The 26,168-nt window shown below is 42.2% G+C and overlaps 1 protein-coding gene across 7 annotated transcripts in view; it reads right to left on the minus strand.

Moving 5' to 3' along the window:
- The window catches only part of Bnc2 (basonuclin 2), a 413,267-nt gene that overhangs the window by 236,465 nt on the left and 150,634 nt on the right, over window positions 1-26,168 (minus strand). For 3 of the 7 annotated variants that reach the window (XM_051163939.1, XM_051163922.1, XM_051163954.1), the window contains one exon: window positions 4,536-4,619. The exons of 3 other annotated variants lie outside the window; for them this stretch is intronic. In XM_051163939.1, coding sequence (XP_051019896.1) covers window positions 4,536-4,619 — 84 coding nt within the window. Of the gene's footprint in view, window positions 1-4,535; window positions 4,620-23,460; window positions 23,808-26,168 lie in introns of those variants that run through there. One more of the 7 variants, XM_051163966.1, reaches the window with a different exon arrangement.

Raw genomic sequence — 26,168 nt, forward strand, 5'->3', positions numbered from 1 at the left:
AGCACACTTGCTCTTTTACAAGCTACTTGTGATTAAAACTACAGCCTCCTACATAGCAACTTGGACAATGGATACAAACACAGGGAAAACTAATCAAGTCCAACAAGGTGACTTTTCCACGCCTGTGGATGGACTTTTTTTTTTTTTTTTTTATCTTAAATGACTACTGCATTCTACACGGCACTTAGCGTTTGTTTTTCTATGTGTTAACTGCTTTCCTGGGGTATTGTCTTCCTCAGAGGTGAGGGACTCAAGGGGGAAAGCTGCAGTGGTGACACTCTTTGTAGCCAGCAGACAATAGTAAACTCTTAGCACTCCCAAAGTTGCATCAAATTTTCCTTGGACTGTGACTGAAATGAAAGTTCAATTACTGAGAGGTAGATAAGGAAAATAAACAACTAGTTTCATACAGTGAAGTCGGGAGAGCGTCATATGGACCTCATTCTGTTGTCTCCGAATACTTTATCTGAGGGGGAAAAGGAGCTGAGTAAACTTTAAACTCTCGTGGAGGGATGGATTGCTTGTGTGTCCCTGGCAGATGTGGAAAGGAGATGAAATGGGCAAGGGAGAATCAAATATCCCTTCGCTGCAGGTTTGCTGAGGGAAAGAGCACTGGGAAGATTCCACATCTGGCAGTCATTTGTCAATAGTTGGAAAGAGAACGGCAGGAAACTTTCTGGCTTTTGCAGAAGATGAAAAGACAAAAACCATCTCTCTCTCTCTCTCTCTCTCTCTCTCTCTCTCTCTCTCTCTCTCTCTCTCACACACACACACACACACACACACACACACACACACACACACAAACACACACACACACACACACTATAGGGACCACTACACTTAAGCTCGACCACAACCATCCCCACCACTAAATTTAATGATCTTCAGATATACACTACTCCATGGTTAAAAAAAAAAAAACATGCAGTCACTTGACTTGTTAAAGCTGCAGTGTGTGTACATTTTTCAAATAAACCCCAGGGCTGATGTTAGAAAATCAAAATCAGTCAAGCAGAGACCGCCTGGTACTTTGGGCAGGAATCCTTGTGGTTTAGTCAATAAACAGAATCTGAATGAAAGACACCACAGTAACTAGACAGTAATGTTTTGAAACAGCTCTTAACCTGAAGGGAGGTAGGGGGATGGTGCCCTAGTGACCAAGGACATAAGGCTACCTACCAGTCCACTTAGAGCTGAGTACCTACAATGTGACTGCTTAGCACAAGCACACAGTCATCTGTTGTTTCTAACAATATGGAGAGAGGGAGAGAGAGAGAGGGGAGGAGGGGAGAGAGAGAGAGAGAGAGAGAGAGAGAAATAACATTATATAAGGAGTGTTATTTGTAAGTGAACCTGAAAAAAAGAGCTTTTTTAAAAAATTAATTATACCTGTCTAATAAGGCGTTAAGGGAAACCTGTCTCTATTTTGTTCATACTGGTACACTACAGACGACTTGCGGGTTTCGTTGTGTGTCCTAAAAAATGATCAGCTCTGTCACAGTAGGTTCATCATACAATAAACAAAGTTTTCAAGATACTGCCATACCACATTAATTAAGTTCTCCACAATCACAGGGATATCAATCTGCTTGTGGTGAAGCACAGACTTCACGGGGTTACTTCTGGTTCACGCTCATGCAGCACCTCACCAGCGGTAGCTGTTGCTCTGGACCTCATGCCTGGGACTCTGTGAGTGAATGCTGCAGGTTGTTTAATAACCTGGCAAATTCGCAGTAGCTTGTCAAATTATTACAGGAACAGTGTCATCACTAAACAAGCCTGATCACGGTTAATTACAATGCAGACCAGAGAGCAGCCACAATTGTTCATTAATTACAGGAAGCACCTCATTTAAATTTTATGGAAATTTACACTTGCACCCCGGTATGTCTGGAAAAAAAAAAAGAGATCCTTCATGCATTCACAGAAGAAAGGAGTCTGTGGTTTATGAAACATCACAGTAAATTGTGTCTAATCTGGTACTGAAATATTGGTTCATTATTTACTCTAATTTTCTAAGCACTTCAGTGGTGAAAAACACCAAGTCAACCCTCACATAGTGAACCCAACGAAGAAAAAAACTGTTAAGTTAATTGTAAGAACTCAACCCATGATGAGGTGCAGCTAGGCTAAGAAAAGTAAGTTTTTATTATATATATATAATATTTTATATATAAATTGTATATATAGTACTTGTCAGCAATTAAGGAAGGTCTACCCTAGAAGATCACTTCCTAGAAGGCAACTGTGCAGGTGTGTACACCAGTGCTGTTATTTATCAATTAAACTCCGTAGCAGAAAGTGGCCAGCTCCATGTCTACTTCAGAAGCCACTGAAAAAAATAAGCCAAGACACAAATTGAACGGAAGCTGACTTTCTAGCTGCTGGTCTATCAAACATATTAACCCCAAAACACAACAGATGCCTTTGCAAATGTCAACCAGGCACAGACTTGTAGGATAGTTACCGGAGAGCAAAGATGCAAAGTTTAAGTACTGGGAATCTCAAGATTACTAAACTATGAACTGCTAAGGCAGATGAAAATATCAGAGTAACAGTCAAGAATCCAACAGAAAGAAGTTAAGGGCAGAATGAGGCATCATGGGCCATGAGAATTTCAATCAACTAACATATAAAATTAAACCATATGTGAGACTTATCCTTAAATGAAAACTCTTTGTAAGAAAGAATATAAACAAAGTATTACTACTAAACTGAGATACCGTGGAAGTTACACTGAGTATCATGAGGCCAAGCAGCCATGCTCTAGCATTCCCAGTGCTGGCACCAGAGAAAAGCCTAAGACCAAAGCAAGAAAAGTGGATGGCTCTGGCAAGTTCTGTAAGAAATTCCCCTAAGCGCATGGCTCTTTTTCTCACATAAAGAAAGGAGAAGCAAACTAAATGCCATGACAAGGATGAATGAGATGAAGCCTAAAAATACCTCCGGAACAGTTAGTTAGTAAAGGACAGATTAAGTTCATTGTAACTGACATAATATGGCCAAAATAGGTATTGCTAAAATGTCCAAAAGCCATACACAGGGGAAGAAATGAAAAGAGAAGAAAACGGTTAAGTGCGTTCCAGCTAACTCACCAACTCAACCCAGTGGGCAATCTTTCCAAGACTTAACATTCCCCTCAGTCTGCTGAAACGGGGTTACAGAAGGAAGTATCTAGTTATGAGACTGCTTCCATCACTTTGTGAAAGACTGGCTTCCTTTGCAGAACCCACGATTTGTCCACCATGCTGTTTACCAACAACCAGAATCTCACTAAACTTGCACATATACTTCTTCCCTCTGTCATTGTGCCAACATAATATTCTAAATAAATATTTTTACATTTTATTGTAAACGAACACTGCAAAGCCATTTTCTTTGCACTATCACTCAAAATTCAAACAGATTATCCAACAATCACCCTCAAAAGCGACTCATGATGACTGTTGGAATAAAAGGCCCATGTCATGCCAAAGGTCAAGGATCAAGCTACTCCCCACAGAAGGCTCTGCTACCTGCACTTGTATGTCATATACACTGTTAATTTTCCAGTACTAGAAAATTCATGATCATGACTTCAATGGGTCACACCTGCTTTTGTACTGTGCCACATCCAGTCACCACCTAGACATTACCAGCTTGGGACACAACGAAGCTCAGGTGGTATTCTCTAGGCCAAGAGCACATGTGCAAAGAGATGGCATACCCGTTTAGTACTATAAAAACTGGAGCCTTCCTATTTCACACTCACTCTATGAGGAACTCAGTTGTAAAAACTGTTCTCTTTTATTATGTGTTGCATCTAAACCAGAAAAAAAAAAAAACACCCCACTTTAATGTTAAACTCAAGATACTCTGCAAAGCCTGAAACACCTAGAAAATGATGCCAACTTGAGACTCTGAAAAAAATTGGGTTGATTCATGCCATCCATGTTGAAAACGTCAGCCTGTACATTGTAACGGCAAATACATCCCTCGAAAGTTCAAAAGCACACAGAAGCAGAGGTAGTCTTCATCAACTGTGTATTTTTATTTTGCAATACACCAAGCCAGGTCTAATGCCTCAAGACCACACAAAGTGAACTAAAATCCAAGCCAACATTTTCAGGAGAAATGTACTTTGCACATATTTCCCAATGTACTAAGACAGAAGATACTCACTGTTAAGTGTTGCTTTTCTTATTAAGTACCCGGGTTAAATTACTTGCCAAAGATTCATAACAGCCTGTGTGTCAATCTACACAGTCAGCCTTTAGGGATCAGGATTTTTTTTCCCCTAACCCAGAGTACAGCTCTGGATAGATGATGGATGGATGGATGGATGGATGGATGGATGGATGGATGGATGGATGGATTTCTCCCACTTATAGATAACTTGTCCTAAGGACCTCTTGCTACATATTCACTACATGGATCCCTCTTTACCCCTGCCTCAAGGGCTGGCTTCTCTTGACAGCACAGACAGCATTGGCCGCCAGGGATCATTGTTTCTGTCATACCACCCCCAGCTAATAAAACAGTAAGACTCCAACCTGGACTTCCAGCCTCTGGTCTGGCTCCTCCAGGCTTGGGCAAAAGTCTGCACCCAGGACTCTGCCAGCACATGCCAGTGAAACCTGAAGGGATATGGCCAGGTTAGATGCTGGGTATGGAGGCTGCACACAGTCAAGCTACACCCAGATAGAAGCAGGGGCATTCCAACTGCAGGTCTGAAAGAGGCCATCATGACCTGCCATATATTAGACATCTAGGACAAATATGTTTAAAACACATGAAACTTAGCTTATCAGCTATGAAAAGGCAATTATAAGAAGAAAAGATGCACATAAATTTGCCCTCATGACTCCAGCCCCATATTTAAATCATACAGAACAAAACAGCCGTAAATATCTGTGGACAGGAAGAAAACAAAGGAGTTAAAAAGGAGAAAATGAGGGAAGAATAAAGATGGAAACAGACTCTCTATTGGATGTTGGTAATATATTTTTTCATCAAGCTTCCAATTTCCACAGAAAATTCAGTGAACTGCATCATATACTGTCTAAAGATCCTTCCTACTCTTAAAATACCTGCTTAATTTCCTGTTTTCAGGCATATGTTAACATTAGTAAATTTTAACTTATAAATATTTGTATTTTTATTTTTTGCATGCTACTATCTTGTTTTGGGGGGAAGAGGCTATTTGTTCATATAGGTAGAACACTGAACACATTGTAGGCAAGTGTTTTACTATCAAACAAACCCCCAACCCCCAATACTTACTATCTTTAAGTATAAGAAATGCAATATAAATTTGTTCCAAAAACTAACAACAATAAAGCACTTGCTTTTAGTAGATGGTTCTTGGCATCTAGAGTTCTGCCCTGAGGTCCATAAAGATCCTTTTCCAGAATTACACTTCCTGTTATTGTCAGTCAGTACTATGCCTAGATATTACCTACTCTGCCTTATTCACCTGAAGGTAAGATGAAGACAAGTAGATTTAGAATCCGTATAAACTTATTTCCTACTTTAAACACTGTTCTCCAGGGCCTGGAGATCTGGCTCAAGGACAGAGAGATTAAGTAAGTTAAGGAGGCTCTGGGTTCCATCCCCAGAACAGCAAACGGAAAATGAATTTTTCCTCAGTATTTGCCAACACATACATCGACTGTGTGGCATCATCACCTGTGTCTTCCATCCCTTTGACCTTCAAGCCTTTCAGAATTACAAAAGTCATCTGTGTTCATAGATGTCCTTGTCTAGAGGCCAGTTCTCAGCCAAGTGAGCTACTTTAGCCTTTCCTTCTTTCTCTCAACTCTAAAATCAGTTTGCTGTTCAAACTCTAAAGAGTTTCGAGTAAGTACCACTTGCCCTAAGCACTATCTCTCCTAACATAACCCAGTCAACTTTTTAAACATGGTTAGCTCCAAGGCTCGTCCTTCCTACTTAGGTTTCTTACTTGCCCTTCATGCTGAGGCTTGGAGAGTAAAATGCCTAAATACTGTCTACTGTCACAGCTAATGAGGCTTGTTTGTTTATGACACAGGGTCTTATATAAACCAGGCTGGCCTTTAGCTGGCTGTCTATTGAAGACTACTGGAAAGCCCAAGCCAGCCTGTCTACAACCCAAGTGCTGGGATTCAGGTGTGTGCCACTGTGTCCAATGTCTTTGCTTTACTTTTATTTATATAGAGGTTTTGCCTGCATGTATGTCTGTGCGCCATATGCATACCTGGCACCCATAAGGGCCAAAAGAGGGTGTTGAATCCTCTGTCTTAACCACAGAGCCACCGTCCAGCCTCCAAGAATCCCTCTCTTCACACAAGTATTTTACCAAGCCTATGCGTGAGGCACTGTGTAGACACCTTATGTAAAAATTAAGTCACTTTTGTCCTCAACAACTTTACATGAGTGTTTCCATTTTATAGACAAAAGTCAAGGCTTACAGAAGAGAATTACCTCTGGGTTACCTGCTATTATGTTGCAAAATTCAAACTTTATAAAAGAAAAGGAGTCAGGCACAGTGGCTCACTCCTGTAATCTCAGCACTCCCGGGAGGCAGATGCAGGAGGATCTCTGTGAGCTCGAGGCCACTCTGGTCTACAAAGCAAGTCCAGGACAGCCAGGACTACACAGAGAAACCTTGTCTCATGAAACAAAATTATATGGGGGTGGTAAGGGAGGGAGCGAGGGAGGGAGGGAGGGAGGGAGGGAGGGAGGGAGGGAGGGAGGGAGGGACAGATAGACAGAGGACAAGACACTAGACAAGAAAACCTCCATGTAGTGTCATTGATTCTAAAGGTATTTGTTGATATTTACACATTATAAAGACAGTGCAGGAAATTACCTACTGTTTGTGGTTTAGTCTAAAACAACATAAGCATTTTCAAAAAAAGAATTTATACTCTAAATTGTGGAGTAAGGGGGAAAATGGGCATAGAGGAGCAGAGGTGTTAGGAATTTGTGTTGTGTCACAAACGGAAAGGATGCTGATTGTACCCTGCAGTTGACATATGGAGGGGCACTAATGAGTTCTGCATCGGTAATTCTCTCAAGGGGACAATAAAAGGAAAAGGGGAAAAATCAATCTTGGAATATCCAATATCAAAATGAATCCTCTCCCATCCTGCAAAAGATTCCTATAAAACTCTAACAAATGTGACTGCCGAGCTGACTGAAATGGTTTCCATAAGCCAGAATGTATATTTTGTAAATTGTGTGTAAACAATACCTTATTTCACGTACACAAAGCAAATTGCTACTCATCTTAATATTATTTGACCATGTCACAAATACTAAGCTTCTCGTTTCCTTTTATCCTCACACTCACAGAATGCACTTTATAAACACTCTCAAGAGGAAAGGAGAAAGTTAAACAACTATAATTATATTCAATTACAACTTCAGACACTTAGAAATACAGTTCTGAGAGGAAACAAAGTCTTTTAAGTTGAGAAGGAAAACTGTGGCAAGCTACCAGTGTGTTTCAATCGTCCTAGTCACCAGTAGTGGGTGGTACTGTGCTACCAGTGGACACTTGCCTGGAGTCATGGCATCTCTACCAGGAAAAAACAAAAACAAACCAACAACCAAACAAACAAAAAACATAAGGATGACCCCTACCCAGATCTAGCCAATGGTCAGAACATTCTCCACAGTTGAGTGGAGAGTGGGATATGACTTTCCCACGTACTCTGGTGCCTCACATTTGACCATCTCCCCTGGAGGGGGAGACCTGGTGGCACTCAGAGGAAGGACAGCAGGTTACCAAGAGACTTGATACCCTATGAGCATATACAGGGGGAGGTAATCCCCCTCAGGAACAGTCATAGGGGAGGGGAATAAGGGGAAAATGGGAGGGAGGGAAGAATGGGAGGATACAAGGGATGGGATAACCATTGAGATGTAACAAGAATAAACTAATAAAAAAAGATACATAAATAATATCTACAAAACAAAAAACAAAACAAAACAAAACAAAACAGAAGGATGCATAGAAGTAGACTCCCACGTTCTAGAGACAAGACAACTGAGATTAAACTCCAACTGCACAATGCAGTATGGTTACAATCTAGCAATACCCAGCACCCTACCACAACTGCCACAGCCAGTGTCAGTAAGTATCAGGCAAACTCCTCAGGAAAGATGAGCAACATCTAGGGCATAAAAAATGGTAAGCCAATGAGCTGTAATCCGGTGGCCTTTACTCTGTCTTCTGATTTGAAAGCCTCAGAACTTAGCCAACTCACTCCAAGCAACCAGAAAGTGACTGACGGGAAGGGCAGTCACAATTGGCCACCATATCTTTACCCCCTCTGTCATCTGACATACTGAAAGATAGTGGCCAGTCTAGTGTTTGGAATATAAATAGGAAAGTGATTTTGAGAGTCTTCTTTATCCATGTTCCTTTATTTTCATGTCTGCTTCAATACCAATGAAACTACAATGATGTTCACAAAATATCACAAGGATTAAGACTTTAGGGAAATTGTAGTTTTTGTTATTTTGCTTTTAGAGTAATTAAATACTTTTTAAATGAACCATTCAGCTACTATTTCTAAACTTGATTCCACCGTTTCCTTGTGGGATTCTGTTTTGAACATACAGACTTCGTGCTTCTGGTAACAGTAAATGAGAGGCCCTGCGGGGACCCTAGGAAATCCCCGGGGGGCAGCTGGTGCTGGGTACCTGGCTGCTCTCTTGCACATACCTTAGAGGATTCCTGGCGCATGAGAGGGTGATGTACAACATACTTTGTGTATAATCAGCAGAAACAAAGGATGACAACCACCACAAAGGCCTCTTGCTCTCTCCTTCTCTCTCAGGAGAATTCAGAAAGGGAGGGCAAGTGGGTGTTCACTTCAGTGTCAAAAGGCCTTCCAGAAAACACATTTTCTGTGGGGCTGGGAAGAAATACATATACCAGACTTCTTCAAATCAATGAAAATCTCTCTATCTCTCTCTCTCTCTCTCTGTGTCTCTCTCTCTCTCTCTCTCTCTCTCTCTCTCTCTGTCTCTCTCTCTCCGCTCTCCTCTCTCTCTCCTCTCCCCCCTCCTCTCTCTCCCTCATCTCTCTCTCTCTCTCTGTCTCTCTCTCCTCTCTCCTCTCTCTCTGTCTCTCTCTCTCTCGCCTCTCTCTCTCTCTCTCCCTCTCCCCCACCCCTCCCTCTCTCTCACCCACACACACACACACCCACCCACACACACACACACTATATGTTTATTCACATACACTACATGTTTATTTGTCTACTTAGGGCACATATAAAATTGTTAGGCATTAGACAAAAGACAGTAGAAAACACACTGAATTGCAAAGGGATGCAGTTCTAAGTATGTGGGTGGAGTGGAGGAATAGAACGACAAAATAAGAGACACGGGATGACAACTTGGGGAACAGTATGCTAAGGAGGAAGGGGCTTATGGAGCCAGGGGTGACTTTCCTTTCAAACATGAAACATTCATGTAAGCTTTTGCCTGACAGGCATCATGGAAGTCGCACGCCAAGTAAACAAAGTAACTTCTACGACCCCTCAAGTCTTCTCGGTTAAGCTGGCAGTAAGCCCAGATCAGTTCTGAATCACTGTGCTTGGGTGACTTCTAGTCCAGCAATGATGAAAGGGATGAAAAAACCAATCAGAAGAACCTGGAAATAATGGATATACAAAACTGGATATAAAAAAAATAGAGAGAAGAGAATGGATAATAAGGGGCCCGTTCCTTTAAGAGGACTCAGGGACATGCTGGGTGCAAGAACACTCCAAGCCAGAGAAGGAAGCACTGGTCATACTTGCGAATGCCGACAGCAAGAGGAAAGCCACCCATAGAGCACAAGCTCAGGAAGGGCACTACGTGAAAGAGCTCATACACTAAGCTAGCCCAGATCTCTTGTATGAGAGAGAGGGAGCAAAGAAATAAGATTCCCCATCACTGTGAAGATGAAGATGTCTGCAGAACACACAGCTGCCAAATACAGGAGTCCACAGAAACAGTAAGGTGAGCTAAGGAGGCTGGGTGTACATATAACTCACACCTTAATTTCTCAACTGACAATTTAACCAAAGACAACATTGTAGGTCTAGCAGTAATACGTCACAGATCCCTAAGCTGAGACTACCAAGGGCTAAGCGTAGAAAACAGAAAACATAGCAATGAATTTCCTGCTCCCTGTTGAGAAAGCAATGCATATTTCATACAGTGGCCGTCTTCCTACTAAGATATGGCAGAAATATACCCGTTCCTACAGAAGCCTTCGATGAAACAAAAATATCCCATGAGGAATTAGATAAAGATGGAGAGAAGGTTCTAGAAGAAGAGTACAGGATGGGTCATGGGACGCTCTGGAGTCACATGATACTACTGGTCATCAGGTTGCCAGGAGTTGACAACAATGGAAGAGGACACAGAGATAAAAAGAGTGTGCCCCCAGGAGTGGGGAGTACATAGGCACCCGTCCTCCCTTCTCCCCCCTAGGAGAAGAGCTCCTAGCTCTGTGGTAGGAGCAACCTGTGCAGGCTCAATTACAGGAGATTTTCACAGGCACAAACAAGAACACCTTGTTTTTATGCTGTAAAATCAGGGATAAAAAGTTAAAGTCTCTAGTCCTAGTGACACCCTGACGGGTCTAATGACCACAAATACTGTTTAAATTACACAGAAACGTTCTTCTAGAGTATTTAAACGGCTTTATACCTAATAGTTATTAATCATTACATCAGACACATAGAACTTTCATTGCACTATTTTCCTTTTAAAGACAACTGAGGCCAATAACTATTGTGGCCTTCCATGTTTGGTGAGATGACAAGTGGAATTAAGACAAAGTCTTTCAGCTACTAGTAACACCCAGCTTTCACTAGAACAACCCTACCATGTGATAAAGCCTAACTTATGCCTTCCAATTCTCAATTTATCCAAGTCTTAGCTCGGGTTTTAGTGCTAAAGAAAGTAAGGACAGAGTCATTTTAATTTGTGCTATTAGTAGAGGTTTGTCTTTAATCGTTTTTAAAGGCGCATACGGAAGTGCTTTCAATTGGTTCCACTCACTCTGATACTTCAATAGTTTAAAAACTAAATGTCAGCATTGTTGCTTAATGGTGTGTGTGTGTGTGTGTGTGTGTGTGTGTGTGTGTACACACATTGTCAAGCTTTATGGCTGATATTTAACTAAAATTCAAGTATGTTTGTGTATGTCCAATATTTCTATCTTCAATGCTCAACTCAACCATCCTATGGACAGCTAATATTAAGAAACCCAGAATTTGGGAGCAAAGGCAAGAACTTTGCTCTGTACCCTCAAGCTCCCAGAGATGATCTCCCTCTGCTTCCCCAAGGGGTTTCAGGCATGTGCCACCACACTTGGCCAAGTTAAATTTAAGTTGTTGATTCTTGTCCCTTATTCTTGTGATTCTTGTCAGAGCCCTGTTCCTCTGTGTCTGTGTAAGAGGAACTGTTGTGTCCTGTGTAGAGCTAGTGAAGCTGGTAAGAAGGCACATATGCAACCCTTTTCTAAGAACCCAGAGGATGCTCTTCAACTGGTACTCATAAAAGTGGCACTCGGCATCTCTCTCCCCTGAGAGCTCAGAAGGGTGGAGTGCTAAGGGGAGAAGTTCGACAAGAATGAAAGCAAATTTCAAACAGCAACGGGATAAATCAGCACTAAGGGAAACTAAAAATCGCATTCAGTTAGTCTCACTTGGAGTGCAACACTGCCAATTTCAGGAGGCTTCTTCCTCTTGCCGGATTCAAAAGAAAGAAAAACTTGTCTCAAGTCAAAAGACCAGACCTACTGAAGCCTTCACCATGCAAAGTGTTGATGACCACATATCTTACCCTTTGCCCTTCTTGTACTTAGACAATCCCCCTAAAAATGAAATATCAGTTCATTTTTGAGTATTCTATGACACTAATGGCTTGACTTTTAAATTTAAAAAGCAGAGTTCCTAGGAAGCACTAGTGAATAAATTCTAAAGAAACCTAACCTTCTAAGGCACTTGGTATTGACTGACATGTGCAAGATCCCACATTGTTGCTCCACAGTGCACTTGCCCTGATGAGCACTCTGGTACAGCAAGCCGGACTTCCAGTGGAGTAAAGGTTTTCCAGATGAGAATTTCACTTAAAAAAAAAATAATAAAATGACACAACTACAGAGGAAAGAAAAGAGGATTTGCCTGGGCAAGAGAGCCAATCCTCCTGAAACATGACATATTCTGTGAGATACCAGAACAGAAGTGTGAGAAAAGAACCGAACGATCAAGGAATGGGATGGCCAACTCACACGCGCTGCGAACACTACCAGGAAGTCGATGTGGGGGACAGACACTAACATGTAGATGAAAAGCATGAAGACAACTTAGGCCAACATTGTGACAAAGTCCTGCAATCTCAGAACTCGGGAGGCCTACAACAGGAAGACTTTGTTCTGGAGGCTAACCTTTCTCTAAACAAACAAACCACCGTCATGCGCCCTTGAACTGAGCCACCCTACTTAGTTTCCCTGCCTGCCTTTCCACAATACTCACACAGGCCTGGAGGCACAGGCCTATGGTTCTAGAGTTTCAGAGGTTGAGCCAGATTCAAGTTCGAGGCAGACCTGGGATACAAAGTAAAGAATCAGAATGAATTTCTCTCTAAAGAGAGGAAGGGTCCAGAAGCCACTGCACTTCTCTTCAGAGGGTGCTGCTTAGAAAGGTGTTCACATCAGAAGACAACGTATGTCTTTAAGTTGCTCTTATTTATAGAGACACAAAACCGGAACCAATCAATTAGGTTCTTTTTCTTTCTCCCTATTTAACAATACTGGAGAAAGGTGAGTGAAAAAATAGACATGCAAAGAATGGACAAAAGGTTGAAATGGCATGTGATAAAGTCAAGTTTCACAGTCAAGAGAACATATACTATCCCAAAGAGGACAACCCAACAAGTTACCACCAAACCATTGACACTAAATCTCTGATTTTTTTTTTAATGTAGTAGTGGTTGATTGTTTAAGAGATAAGATACAGTAGGCAGGCAATACTAGCTCCAGCACAAATGGCTGAAGAAGCCCGCCGTCCCTCTTGATATGAGTTAAAACTGACAATGAAGACGGAGCCTAAAGAGGGTGGCCACAAACCCTGCCACTCGCTAGAGGAGCCCCGCTACCTGGGTAGGAGAGCCAGAGACTAGAACATGCTGCCAAAGGTCAAAAACCTGTGCCCAAAGATTAACGAAGTGAGTCGACTTTCTCTCAACGCAAAGCTTGAACTTGAGGAGAGTTCAAAGGAAAAAGGAGGCAGAAGGTACATTCAGTCCTGCTGTCCCGCCCAGTGAAAACTCTGTCACCTCAAACACGAACTACACACTCCTCCCTCCAAGGCTGCCTAGGACCTCAGCCCAGAAAAAGAAAAGAGATACAAAGTTGATTTCTATGAAGTATGCTGCACGCCTACCACGAATGCACTGATCTCAGCCACGGAGAAATGTTGAGGGAAGTGAAAGCTGCACAATTCTGTAGCTCAGGAAAGAGAAGGCAAACCCTTCTCACTCCCACCAGTGGCATACTTGTTACCAAGGGCTTTAAGGAGTGGGGAATAAAACAAAAAGAAATTTCTTACATTTTCTGGTGTGGAGCTTCTTGTATGCGCTCCATAAGTGAACGTGCTTTATTCCTGAAATCTAGCAGCTTCGAAAGCTTAAAGGTGAAGGTTACTAAGGAACAGAACACTACACATAAGTCCTTCTGTGTGTAGAGATGTGTTAGTGTCCGTGTATGTGTGTGTGTCTGTGCGTGCATCTGTATGTGTGTGTGTATGTGTGTCTGTGTGTATTTGCGTGCGTCTGTGCGTATGTGTGTGCACACACATTTGTATGGGTGTGTGCATCTGTGTGTGCTTGTCTGTATGTGTGTGTGCATCTGTGTGTGTGTGTCTGTGTGTGTCTGTGTGCATGCACATCAGTATGTGTGTGTGTGTCTGTGTGCGTGTGCATCTGTATGTGTGTGTGTGTGTCTATGTGTCCATGTATCTGTGTGCTTGTCTGTCTGTGTGTGTGTGTGTGTGCATGTCTGTATGTGTGTGTGTGCATCTGTATGTGTGTGTGTGCATGTCTGTGTGTGTGTGCACGTGTGTCTGTGTTAGTTACCTCACCTATGGCTAAAGGCATCTAATAATAAGTAATGCCAGAAAGTACCACTTTCCATCTGCACTCCACCAATAATATGCTCCACCTAGGTTTCCCCTGTCACCTCTAGATAAACAGGACACCTGTTTCATGTGAATGCTAATCCTGAACTCCCACTACATTTTCTACCTATCAAGTTAGTATCTCCCAAACATGAAAACTATAGAAACCTGTTTCTTTGCCGGGGTGCATCCCCGACTTTACTGTATTTTGTAGTGTGATCATGAAAATCTCATTAACGAAGCTTACTCAGAAACATGTATCATAATTGAAGCCTTGTCCCCGTTTCCCAAGCCCACTGGTTCTGAAAGCTTGTCCATTCTTGCTTTCCAGTCTCCTCAGCTGTCCTTACATGCCCCGCTAATCATCAATTATAGCGTGTGTACACTAGGCCCTTTGCACAGACCTTTGGTGACAACCACAACTTGATCATTCTACACGCGCCAGCCACTGCCACACCCTCCCAGTGCTCACACATGTTCCCCTACATTATATTTAAAGTTCCCCACAAACTATCAATTAAGTTCTTTCTAGACCTTGCAGAGTCCAACTTTAACCTGTCCTTCAGTTTTATCTCTTCTTCCCTCAGGAAAAAATACTCAGCCTGGAGTCTAAATAGCCGATCTGATGTCTCCTGCATTCCATCTGGTCTGTCCTCACTTGGTAGACTACTCTGGCTATCTTTTGGAAATGGTCTCCTCTGCACTCTGCTTTTTTCTTCCTTTGTCTTTCAGATCTATTGATTTATTTTTAATATAATTTATTCATATTACACCCCAATTGTTACCCCTCCCTCATATCCTCCCATACCCACCCTCCATCCCTCTTCTACCCTATTCCCCTCCCCGAGACCTCTGACAGAAGGGGACCTCCTCCCCCACCATCTAGCCCCAGCCTATCAGGTCTCCTCAGGATACCCTGCATCCCCTTCCTCTGTGGGCCCGCAAGGCCGCCCCACCAAGGGGAAGTGATCAAATCTCAGGCATCAGAGTTCATGTCAGAGGCACCCCACCACCACCACTACCACCACCACCACCCCACTACCACCACCCCCCACCACTACCACCACCCCCACCACAGCCACCAATGTGGGGAATGAGCTGCCCACTGGCTACATCTGAATGGGGGTCTAAGTTCTCTGCATGCATGTCCCTCTGTATTTCCCAATGGCAACTACTCTATGAGATGCGCTGAGGCTGAGGAGACAGGGCTCTCCTCCTCCCCACTGCTGCAAGACACTTTAGCTAATCACTGGGCATTCTTGAACTTTAACCCACGTTTTCTGTTAGTAACGGCGATAACTATCTCACTCGGCTTTGTTTTCCTCCAAAGTGCCTACCAAATGGTTCTATCTACATCACCCAACCAAGATATATTAGATACATAATGAATAAGTCTCTGAAGATTCACAGTGGCACACGTGACGGGACAACAACTTTAACTATTTTGTTATTCTACCCGATCCTCAACATACACTTCCAAGGCAGTTATAGTCCAGCAGTTTTGGTATCAGAGTGGGATGCAAAGAAGCTGTGAGTTATGTGCAGAGAGGTAAAAGCTCCAGAACTGATTCTGTGGTATCCCTCTGCTCAGACAGGTCTCCTCAGATGTGGAGACATTTCTTTCCTGACTAAACTTTCCATTTAACCTTACTCCCAAATATGCCTAGAACCCAACTCCACAAAGTAATCTTCCAGAGGTAGGAAAATGGACATGTCTCCCTTATAATGTAACTTGAATAGCTATGTTTTCACCCCCTCAAATTGCCAGCACATAAAATCTAAAGGGTATAAAAACATGTAGGAACTTCAATCGCTGCCCAATTTGGAATTGCCTGAGGCTCAGGAATAGAAGGGGGGTACGAAACCCCCTTTCTTATAAGCTCCAGAAAATAAGTACCAATTGTGATTCATCTGGAAAGAAAGTGATCTACCCAGTAAACCAGCCTGAAATAGGAAGAGATTCCTAAGACACAATGATATGAAGATAGCTTACAGCCTACCAGGGAAAAGCTCTATCCCTAATCAGCTTTGAATTTGTTTCAAGCAAGAGAAAATAAACTATACCTTGTGGGCCATATGCAACGCTGCCGCCTTCTTTTATAAAGCATTATTGAAACACAGCCTTTTACACATGTAACTGCTTGGGCCTACAACAAGTTGAATAGCTACTACAGAAATCATATATGAACCTGGACCTTCACAGAAAAGGCCCACCAAGCCATATTTTGTTTTTCGGTCAGACAAGATCTCACATAGCCCAGGCTGGCCTCAGTCTTGCTATAAAGTCAAGAGTGGTCTTGAATTTTTCATCCTCCTGTCTCTACCTCTCAAGTGCTAGAATATTAGGCATGCACTACCACACAGGTTGCAGTGCAGCCAACCAAACACAGGGCTCACATGCTAGGCAAGCACTCTACTGACTGGGCTATACCCCCAATTGTCCAACTGGTTTAATCTCTGCAAAAATTAGGTCCTCCTCCTAATCAATATCACTTTCATGGGTTCATCATTCAGAAGAAAGTGAAAAAAATTCAAGCAAGAATTTTTTTAATTTCATTTATTTTTTATTATAAGTTATTCAGATTACATCCTGATTGTTATCCCCTCACTTGTTTCTTCCCATTCCTCCCTCCCTCTTCTGCTCTATTCCCCTCCCCTAGACCTTTGAAAGAAAGGGACCTCCTCACCTACCATAAGACCACAGCCAATCAGCTCTCATCCAGATAGTCTGCTTCCCCTTCCTCTGTGTGCCACTGGACCTCTCCACCAAGCAGAAGTGATCAAATCCAGAGCACCAGAGTTCATGTCAGAGGCAGTCCCCTCAAGCAAGAGCATTAACAGGGAAGCACAATTCTTTATCTTTAAAATAGTCTAACGACCAAGAATTCATTATTATGATACAATAATAAGACTAGATTGAAAATAATGGCAGATCCTCTCTGCCTCCCTCTCCCATCCTCTGCTCCCTTTCTTTCTCCTTCTTCCTGTCCCTCTCTCTCTTAGATGAGAGTTCTAGCAACTAAAGCCAGGCTACATGAATGCTTAGCACATGCAGTGAGGCGGTCTCCCATCCCACTGGTGGCTACATAGAACTACGCTATAAAAGATGTATCTATGGCACTGTTGGGTAGTTTAAGGCCACAAATACACACAACGTAACCATTTTAAGTTTCATCATAACTATATAATGTTCCACACATCTGTGTGTGTGTGTGTGTAAATGAAAAAAAGAAAAGAAAGAAAGAAAACAGAAAAGGTGTTAATAAAAAGATTCCTTAATAGTGGTACTTAATTTTTTTTCTCTCTGGCTTTCTTAATAATATCTGTATAATACATCTGCATCCTTCTTGTAAAAGGCATGCCCCCAAGAATGAGACTATTAAATAGGAGCAGTGTCCATGGTTTTCACCCCTCTTTTTCCCTCCAGAAATTAAGAAGGTAAGATAGTGGTGTACACTTTTAATTGCCACATTCAGAAGGCAGAGGCAAGCAGCTAGATCTCTGCTTTAGAGGCTAGCCTGTTCTACAGAGCGAATTCTTGGACAGCCAGGGCTACACGGTGAAGCCCTGCCTGGAAAAACAACAGCAAAGCCCACAAAACCCAGAAACTAAGAATGCGGCTTTCAGTGGAGCAGGGGGTTGGTCTCATTGAGTTTTGTTTGGGTCAAGAGTTCTTGGTTTTGTTGTTGTGTTTTGGCTTATTCTTTTTCTTTGTTTTAAAGACTGGAGGTAGCTAAGGCCCATCAGAGGCTGACTATTGATGACCTTGCATCTTCGCTACATCTAACAATGGATGATGTCCTCCCCTCATACAGCACACCAGGGAGAGCCGGACTGGGAGAGGTTAACAGAAATGCCTCTTGATGGGGGTATATTAATTCATCAGTTGCTTGCTTCTGAGTTACTATAAAAAGGTTCATAAAGTACCCAAAAGCCACATAAGATTTTAGAATTATGCTGTGCAGTGACTGATTCCCAATAAAGAGTAGGGATAGAGGGTTTTCTCTCTCTCTTAACTTCCTTCAGCACAAGTCAGCTTCCTGCCACGGCTAGTGTGTAAGCAATCAAGGAAAAGGCAAGAACACGCAGCATGCAGGTAATAAGAACCTGCCACCATGGCCGACGAGCATATGCAGACAGAATACCGCGTAAGGACTGGAAACTGTAACTATGTCCAACAGACAAAAAGAGACAAAGACAGCAGCAGCACAGAGCTCCCATTCTGTGCCAGACTTCCTCTTTCCTAAGGCAGTCAGGCCTTAGGGAGAGCCTATAGCTTTCCCAGTCCCAGCAAGAGATCAGTTCAAATGCAGATATAGTCAGCTGGCAAGTATGGGTCCCTGCTGCATTCACAGAAGTCATATTTCTAATAAAGTACTATATAAAACCCCAATGTAAAGTTATCAGGTGAGAAAACTTCATGTCTTATAAAGAGATCACAAAATTATGTCAATTACTTTTACAGAATTTATTCAATGTAGTACTTTGTAAGTTATTTTACCCGTTAATATAGATTCATTTTCTGTCTTACCTTTATTCATACATGCACATAGAGGATTGAAGAGTTTTAATCTTTTCAAACTGAAGAAGTCTATATATTCAGACACAATTAAGCAAAGATTTATGACCTGATTTTTAGCCTTTTTCCATACTAAAATTATTTTATTACTATAAATTACACAAAGTCTGTATACCTTGAAGTTAGACATGCAAAAAGTTACACAATGGTATTTACACTATTTCTTCGGTATGTTCTCTTACAGATTAGCTCCTTCTATAAATTCTTCAGAGTGACACCACTCACGTAGGATAAAACCTTCAATTCTCAGACAAAGAAGGAGACATTCTGTCAGGCCTCATGGGCTGAGGTCCAGGAGCATGAAGGGACTCCCTGCCTGTAACCAAGTACTCCATGCACCCAGGCAGAGGTCTGAAAGTCAGGATTCTGTAGCTTTCTTTCCATATACAACAACTCTGGCTTTGTATCAGTTCCTTATATCATACCCCTTAAGTAACAAAGAGGACTCTGGGGGAGGGGGACGGCACAGATCTCCCTGGGAAGGGGAAATAGATTGTGTGGCTGGACTTGGAATCAATGGGGATGGGAATAGGAGAGATCCAGTGGGAGAGGATGGGCAGAGGGAGAGAGTACCGGGAGAGGTGACTGGAACTGGGGACATGGCGGGCTGGGGGTGGGGGCGCAATGTGGAAATCTCCTGGAACTTACAAGGATGACCCTAGCAAGGACTCCTGGTAATGGCAGTTGCAGAGCATGAACCAGCCATCTTCTGTAACCAGACAAGAATAGTTTCCACAGTGGTGGGACTAGGACACCAACCCAGCTACAAAACCTTCTACCAACAACCTCTCTTGCCTACAAGTTATGCTGGGGCAATGATGAAATTGGCCAACCCATGACTGGTCTAACTTGAAGCCTACATCAGAAGAGGAAGCCCATGCCCCACACTGCCTACATGGCCAGGAACTAGAAGCCAGAGAGCCCAGAGACATATGGTAGAACCAAACACCACTGGGGGAAAAAAGGTCATGAAATTATTTCTAATGACATTCTGCTATATTCATAGACTGGTGCCTAGCCCAGTGGTCATCAGAGAGTTTCACCGAGACTGAGCTGCAATTGTGGAACCTGCATGGATCTGCACTAGGTCCTCTGCATAGATGTTGTGTGTGATTCCTTAGCTTGGTGTTTTTGTGGCACTCCTACCAGTGGAAATTATCTATGATCTTTTGTCTGCTCTTGGGACCCTTTCCCTCCTACTGGGTTCCTTAGTTCAGCCCTGATATGAGGTGACGTGCCTCGTCTTACTACATTCTGTTATGCCATGTTTGGTTGATGTCCCTGGAAAGTCTGTTCTTTTCTGAAGAGAAATGCAGGAGGGGTGGATCTGGGGGAGAGAAGCAGTTGGGGACCAATACGAAGGATGGAGGGAGGGGAGGCTGTGGTCAAGATGTATTATATGTGAAGAATAAATAAAAAGAAAAATATTCAAAAGTAAAATAATAAAAAGCGGGGGTCAGGGCGATTTCTACAACTGACCTGTGCCTGTTTTTAAAATATCTAGCACAAATAAGGAAGGCTTAACTCAAGCAAATGATTAAGGCTGGTGACACAAAGATAAATAGACCTAACAAGGAGGTAAAGAGAAAAGCAAGGGTTCTGAGGTCAGTCTTGCTGGGTATAGATTTTAGACTTTATCTCTTTGTCTATAAAATCTTTCCTCAATGCTTTTCAACATATTATAAGGTAAGATAATAAGAATAGCACAGCATGAACCAAAGAGTGAAAGTATGAGATCTCAATTCTTGCACTGTAATACTAACAGGCCAAAGTAAACACTATACCAAATATTTACTTTAGATATCAAGATGAGGCGTTGAAACATTGTGTGGCTAAAGGAAACCAGTTCTTAGGGAAAATCATAACAGCAATCAGAGAATATCTATGACACAATAATATAAAATGATTTTAAGAACTAAAACATAATCCAGGGGCAAAAAACAGTTAAAAAGAAGTTTATCTTTTGCTCTTCGATTACAGCATTGCTGCAAGGCTGTCCATAAAATATTACCCACATAAACATACATATTATTTGCTGTTATTTTAAGCTTTTATATGATTTTAATCTCATGATTACCATAGGCTGCAGTCCTGTTAAAATCAATTTCAAGCTCCACTATTATGTGGTAACGAACACATGGCAAGAAAGCTTAATTCAAGCAAATAGTTAAGACTGATGGTGCAAAGATAAACAAGGCCCAATTTGATCTGTCACAGTGGGCATCACGGAAAGAATGAGCTTGTTTTGGAGCTTCATGAGGGTCTGCCTACATGGTAGAGCTGCTACACACAGATAGAAACTTGGGCCAATACAGAACCCCATTTCCTTGAGAAGGCAGAAGAGTAGAAAAGGCTGCTTCCAGGTGGTCTGTCCCCCCCCACCCCCCGCCTTCCTACAGGTAAAGGAAGAAATGTCAATGTTTTTCCAAAGCTTATTCCATTTTTTTTCAATGCTTCTAAACAGTCAAGCTTCCCAAGGGACCAAAGCTTCCAGACAACTCCAAGGGGCTAAGGACTATGAAGGCCTGTAGCCTCCAGAATGCTGTCTCCTGTTAACTTCCTCAGGGTTAGCATCCTTTCCCTACTACAGAACCAAAGACAAACCCAGCAGCAGAAGACTTGCCTAACATGCACAAGGCCCTGGTTTCAATCTCAAGCACTGAGTGAACGCATGAATGAAAGAATTAGTGAATTAATTTATTTACTTAAAAAAAATGTGTAGTGGGAATCTGCAATCCTTGGGCTCAAGAGGCTAAGGCAGAAGAGCTTGAGTTTGAGACCTGTCTAGGCAATAGTATGAGACCCTGTTTCAAAATCCATAAGCATAGACATATTGGAAACAAAAAAAGGTCAATGTTCAAGTGACTTAGGTGAGGTCACAAGGCTCACGAATGACATGACAGCAGGAACATCTGAACTCAGTACCACTCAACTATCCTAGGAAGTTCACAGTAGAAAATGCTAATGGCTGGCAAAGGGACAAAGTGTGTTCAAAGTACAAATGCTGATTTTTTTAAATGCAGTTTGACTTGGGGGAAAATACATCCTGCCATGGCTAAAATGTTATTAGAGATACTTGATACTGGAGTAATTTCACTCTTCCCTTATTGGAAAATGAAAGGAAACTTTTAATAAATCAAATTGGAAAGGATTGAACAGAACTACAACATCATTTTTTTTAATTTTAAAAACCTGCTTCCATGATCAAGATAACCAACTGTATTTCCAGATAATATAAATTACATGATAGGTCATTTGGGACTTTCATTTTACTACCTAGGAAAAAAACCAACTTTGATACTGGTTACAAGAAATAATAAGACAGAAAGAAAAAAGCAAGTAACAGCATAAAACACCATTCTTTTTAAAAGTCTCATTTTAAAATTCCCAACTGGAAATAAGAATCACCCCACTCTGCTATCACCTGAGCAACCACAGAGTAAAAGGAAGCGACTCTGCGGCATCTCCAAGAGGTTAGGGGAAATTCTTATGAATATGTTGTAAGTTTGACACGTCAAGTCCACACATAAATCTTGATTTTGTTGTAAAGTTGATTGCTTGCTGGTTTAAGACTTCCTATAAACAATGGCAATATATGTTTAAAAAGCACAAACCATCATACAAACACCACTAATCGGATTAAACTCGGGAGGTCTATCTTGGCAAAATCATTTTATAGAAATTCAAAATAATGCACTTAAAGTCCTACATAAATAGAGCTGGCTTACTCATGCTTCATTTCTTCGTTTAATATTCGTGTTCCATTTCTGTTATGTACCTTTGTGAAGTAGTAGATTGTCAGAGGAAAATCCTTAGCACCTTCACAAACTTCTCCTTGGAAAAATTTGCACATGAATGCACAGGCATACGCATACATGTGTCCCCATAGATACTTACAAATACATTCTTAAGAATGGCAATACACCCCACAGGAGGAGGGAAAAAACAAAGTGCTAACATTCGAAAATGTAGAGAAACAGGCAATTCAAAACCAATGCCAAATTACTGTGATGTCTTTCTCAAGATTATCTATATATATCTCAGGGAATGAGTTGGAAACATGAATGTTTTACGAAGGTATAGTGCAAGAGGACACTGTTCTATCAGTGATCATCTTAACCTGTTATAAGTGAATCAGATCATGAAATAATCCAGTGTTATTTATACTGTACACACTACAAGTGAAGCCAAATCGTATCGGTCTTCAATAACTGTATGTTTGGAACAACTGAAATAATAAATGAGGCTGAGATATCCCTCGAGAGGCACACAAGAGGGACAGTCTGCAAAATCTGAGGCCATTGTGAGGCCTGAGGTATCCTAAACCTGAGGCTCCCTGCATGGTTTCGTAGCACTATTGCTTCCTGAGACTCCAAGTCCTGGTTACGTTCATGTTTAAAACGGTTTGATTTCCAGAATTCCTGGTTTTAAATCACAGTGGAACCATCTGGCTCAAGATAGCCCTTCGAAATACAGAGAGAGAGAGAGAGAGAGAGAGAGAGAGGGAGAGAAGAAGGAGGAGGAGGAGGAGGAGGAGGAGGAGGAGAAGGAGGAGGAGGAGGACACTAGAGAGCACATACTTAAATATGTTTTGTTTTAAACTCAGACCTTCTGCATTCCAAAATTGTATCCTTCTGACTAATATAAACCGTTGTTATAGAGAAAGACTTAAGGGGAGGGGGAGCAGCCAGGGGAAAGGAATGAGGGAGTAGCGATGGTTACATACAGTACCATGAGCCGCAGAGGCCTCCCAGTCAGTGGTGCGAGGTGAAGAGATCAGTCCTGCTGGCCTTCAGGCAGACAGCAAAGCAGCCTGGGGAAAAGGGGGACAGGGCTGGCAGCCAGGGAGGGGGCCCCAGCGTGGGCAGTTTACACAAGGCAGCTCAGCTCCTTTCTGGCTCATTCCCCTTGCTATCTCTCAGCCTCTGTGTGTGTCTTGTCATATTTTCTTCAGCTGTTAATTGTCCAGACTACAAGACACAGCCACAGTTTAAGAAAAAGTGAAACCCTCCTAAGTGACCATCACAGCAAATCAGCTTCATGCTGATGGGTAAAATTTTCCAAGGGAAGTGTTCTTCTGATAGTTCCTGAGTCTCCGAGTCACCCCCACCCCCCACCACCCCACCTCTACCACACACACTCCCCTGGAGGGCTAAATGCACTGTGGCAATAAAACATTCATGCGACTTGGAATTTTAACACAATGCCATTTCCCTAGTTTAACCTGAAAGGAATGCACTAGTCACAACAGACTACATCATCCTGCCATTAAACCCTGCCAAGGAACCACTTTTTGGCCACGCTGGGCCAGCTTTGACGGGAAAGGAGTACACAGACCCACACACTGAGCACAGAGGGGCCACCTCTGCTTCCTCAGCCTTATCCAGAAACAGCCTGCCCTTGACCATGACCCCTGACCTCCTGCATTGTGACGGGCTTGGGAGGCATGTGTCACCCTGGAACTTCTGTACAGCCACACACTGAGCAGACCGTTTGTGGCTCCCCCTCAACAAGTCCTTGGGCAGATGCCAGCGTCCTCTCTTATTATTACTGCTACCATGCAAAGTCCTACAGCTTCACAGAAGGATGCTTTCTCCTGGGCCAGACAATACTGTGAAGTGCTGTGGGGCTTATTTCCCTTTGTTTGTTTTGTACTTTTTAAAAACAAACTTCACTTTGCATTCATAATTAGGTTATGATTACTGACATGACCATTTGCTTTGGGGACTTCCTATCAAAGGTGCCAGTTCTTTCACATTTAAGTGACATTTAATTTAGACTTAACAAAATACAAAACAGAAATAATTCTGATCTCTCTTGACAGTTTTAGAGAAAAATTCAAAGGTGAAGAACTCTAAAATGCAGTTAACCGTTTCACACAGCGAGAGTATTATCCCAACACAAACAAGCAACTCAAGTAGATTTAAAACCGAATTTCTTGATTTGTTACTTGTTCAGAGACTAATTCCTAGCAACGTAAACCAAAAAGGGAAGAAATAAGACAAAACGTGCCTGCACGTAATGAGACATGTTAAGTCCCAAGCAGTGGCCTGGGGACATAGCACAGTGGCAGAGGACTCACCTAGCATTGGCAAGGCTCTGGGTTCAATCATCAACATGGTAAAGACGCATAAATCAGTCAAAGGAAAACCACAAATGTACATGCTTGTTCATTTCAGCGGTGAAGATGAAATTCAGGGTCTTAGGCATGCTAAGCAGGTGCTTCAAGCATGGGCCACACCCCTCCCTCTTTAAGTGTGTTCCAGCATCAGCGTGGACCTCAGTGTTTAAAGACACCAATGTCACCAGAGACTATAATTTTGCACAACAGGACATCTTTTCCCCTAGCATTCTTCTAGCCACCCTTACCACAATTCTCCCCACTCATGTTGGCTTTCAGAACAGGGGTTTTGCTATCTTTTTTTTTTTAATCCCCTTTTTGCTCACTCCTATTGTTTTCTTAGGTAACATTTTCACTTTCAAGCTTGTGCTGTTATGGTCAGGGCAGGTCCTCCTTATCCTGACCCAGCACTGCAGCCAGGTGAGCAAGCAGAGAGTCTCCCTGCAGAAGGCAGGTGTCCCTGCAGAAGGGATGCAGTGAAGCCATGGGCCTTTGCAGTAAAAAAAGAAATAAAAAAAAAAAAAAAAGAAGAACATCTTACTTCTGTAAGAGAACACCCTAAAATACAAAATGATGATCTCAAAGCACGTTAACATGCACATAGAAGATGAGCCAAATAGGACACTTCAGTGTAATTTCTGTCTTCTTAGTAGCTGGAATTAGTGTGAGCCCTAGTTAAAAGACCCTTTTTTTCCTTTACACAGACATTTTCATGCTTTGAAAAGTCATTCTAATCCCTTCACCTTAGCGAAGCCATGGCAAGTCCATAGAGGAGGACAATTAACTTCTTTTAAAAACGAAGAGATCATGTTTGAATGGTGGGAAGTCAATCCAACACAGAAGCGAATATTATACTTACCTAAACTATTCCCACTTCAAAATATAAATACTGAGCCAAGTTACCAGTTTAGACTCTATGAAGAAATAGGGCAATAGACATTTGATTTTCTTCAAGGCATTTGATTTATTATCAATCGATAAATTCAAATTCTCATTGTGATGTCATCAATTTGAAGCCTACTAAAACTGAAGGCAGAGCAATATGAAGCCATAAAATTAAAACTACAGAAGATGTCTAAGCCCTAGCAGGCACACTCTTCTGCTTATATCAAATTAATCAACATAGTGATCCCAAAGTGTTTGAGACCAGTATTTATTGTGTGTACATGTGTGTGTCCTCGAAATCACAGGAGTGAAGGTGAGAGTAGAACTGGTAAGAGCCAGTTCTCACTTACTAAAATGTGTCCCCTGGGGATTAAACTCAGGTCACTGGGCTTGGTGGCAAGCACCCGTACCTGCTAGGCCATCTTACTGGTCC

The sequence above is a fragment of the Acomys russatus genome, chromosome 2 (genome assembly GCF_903995435.1).
Source record: "Acomys russatus chromosome 2, mAcoRus1.1, whole genome shotgun sequence".
Lineage (NCBI taxonomy): Eukaryota > Metazoa > Chordata > Mammalia > Rodentia > Muridae > Acomys > Acomys russatus.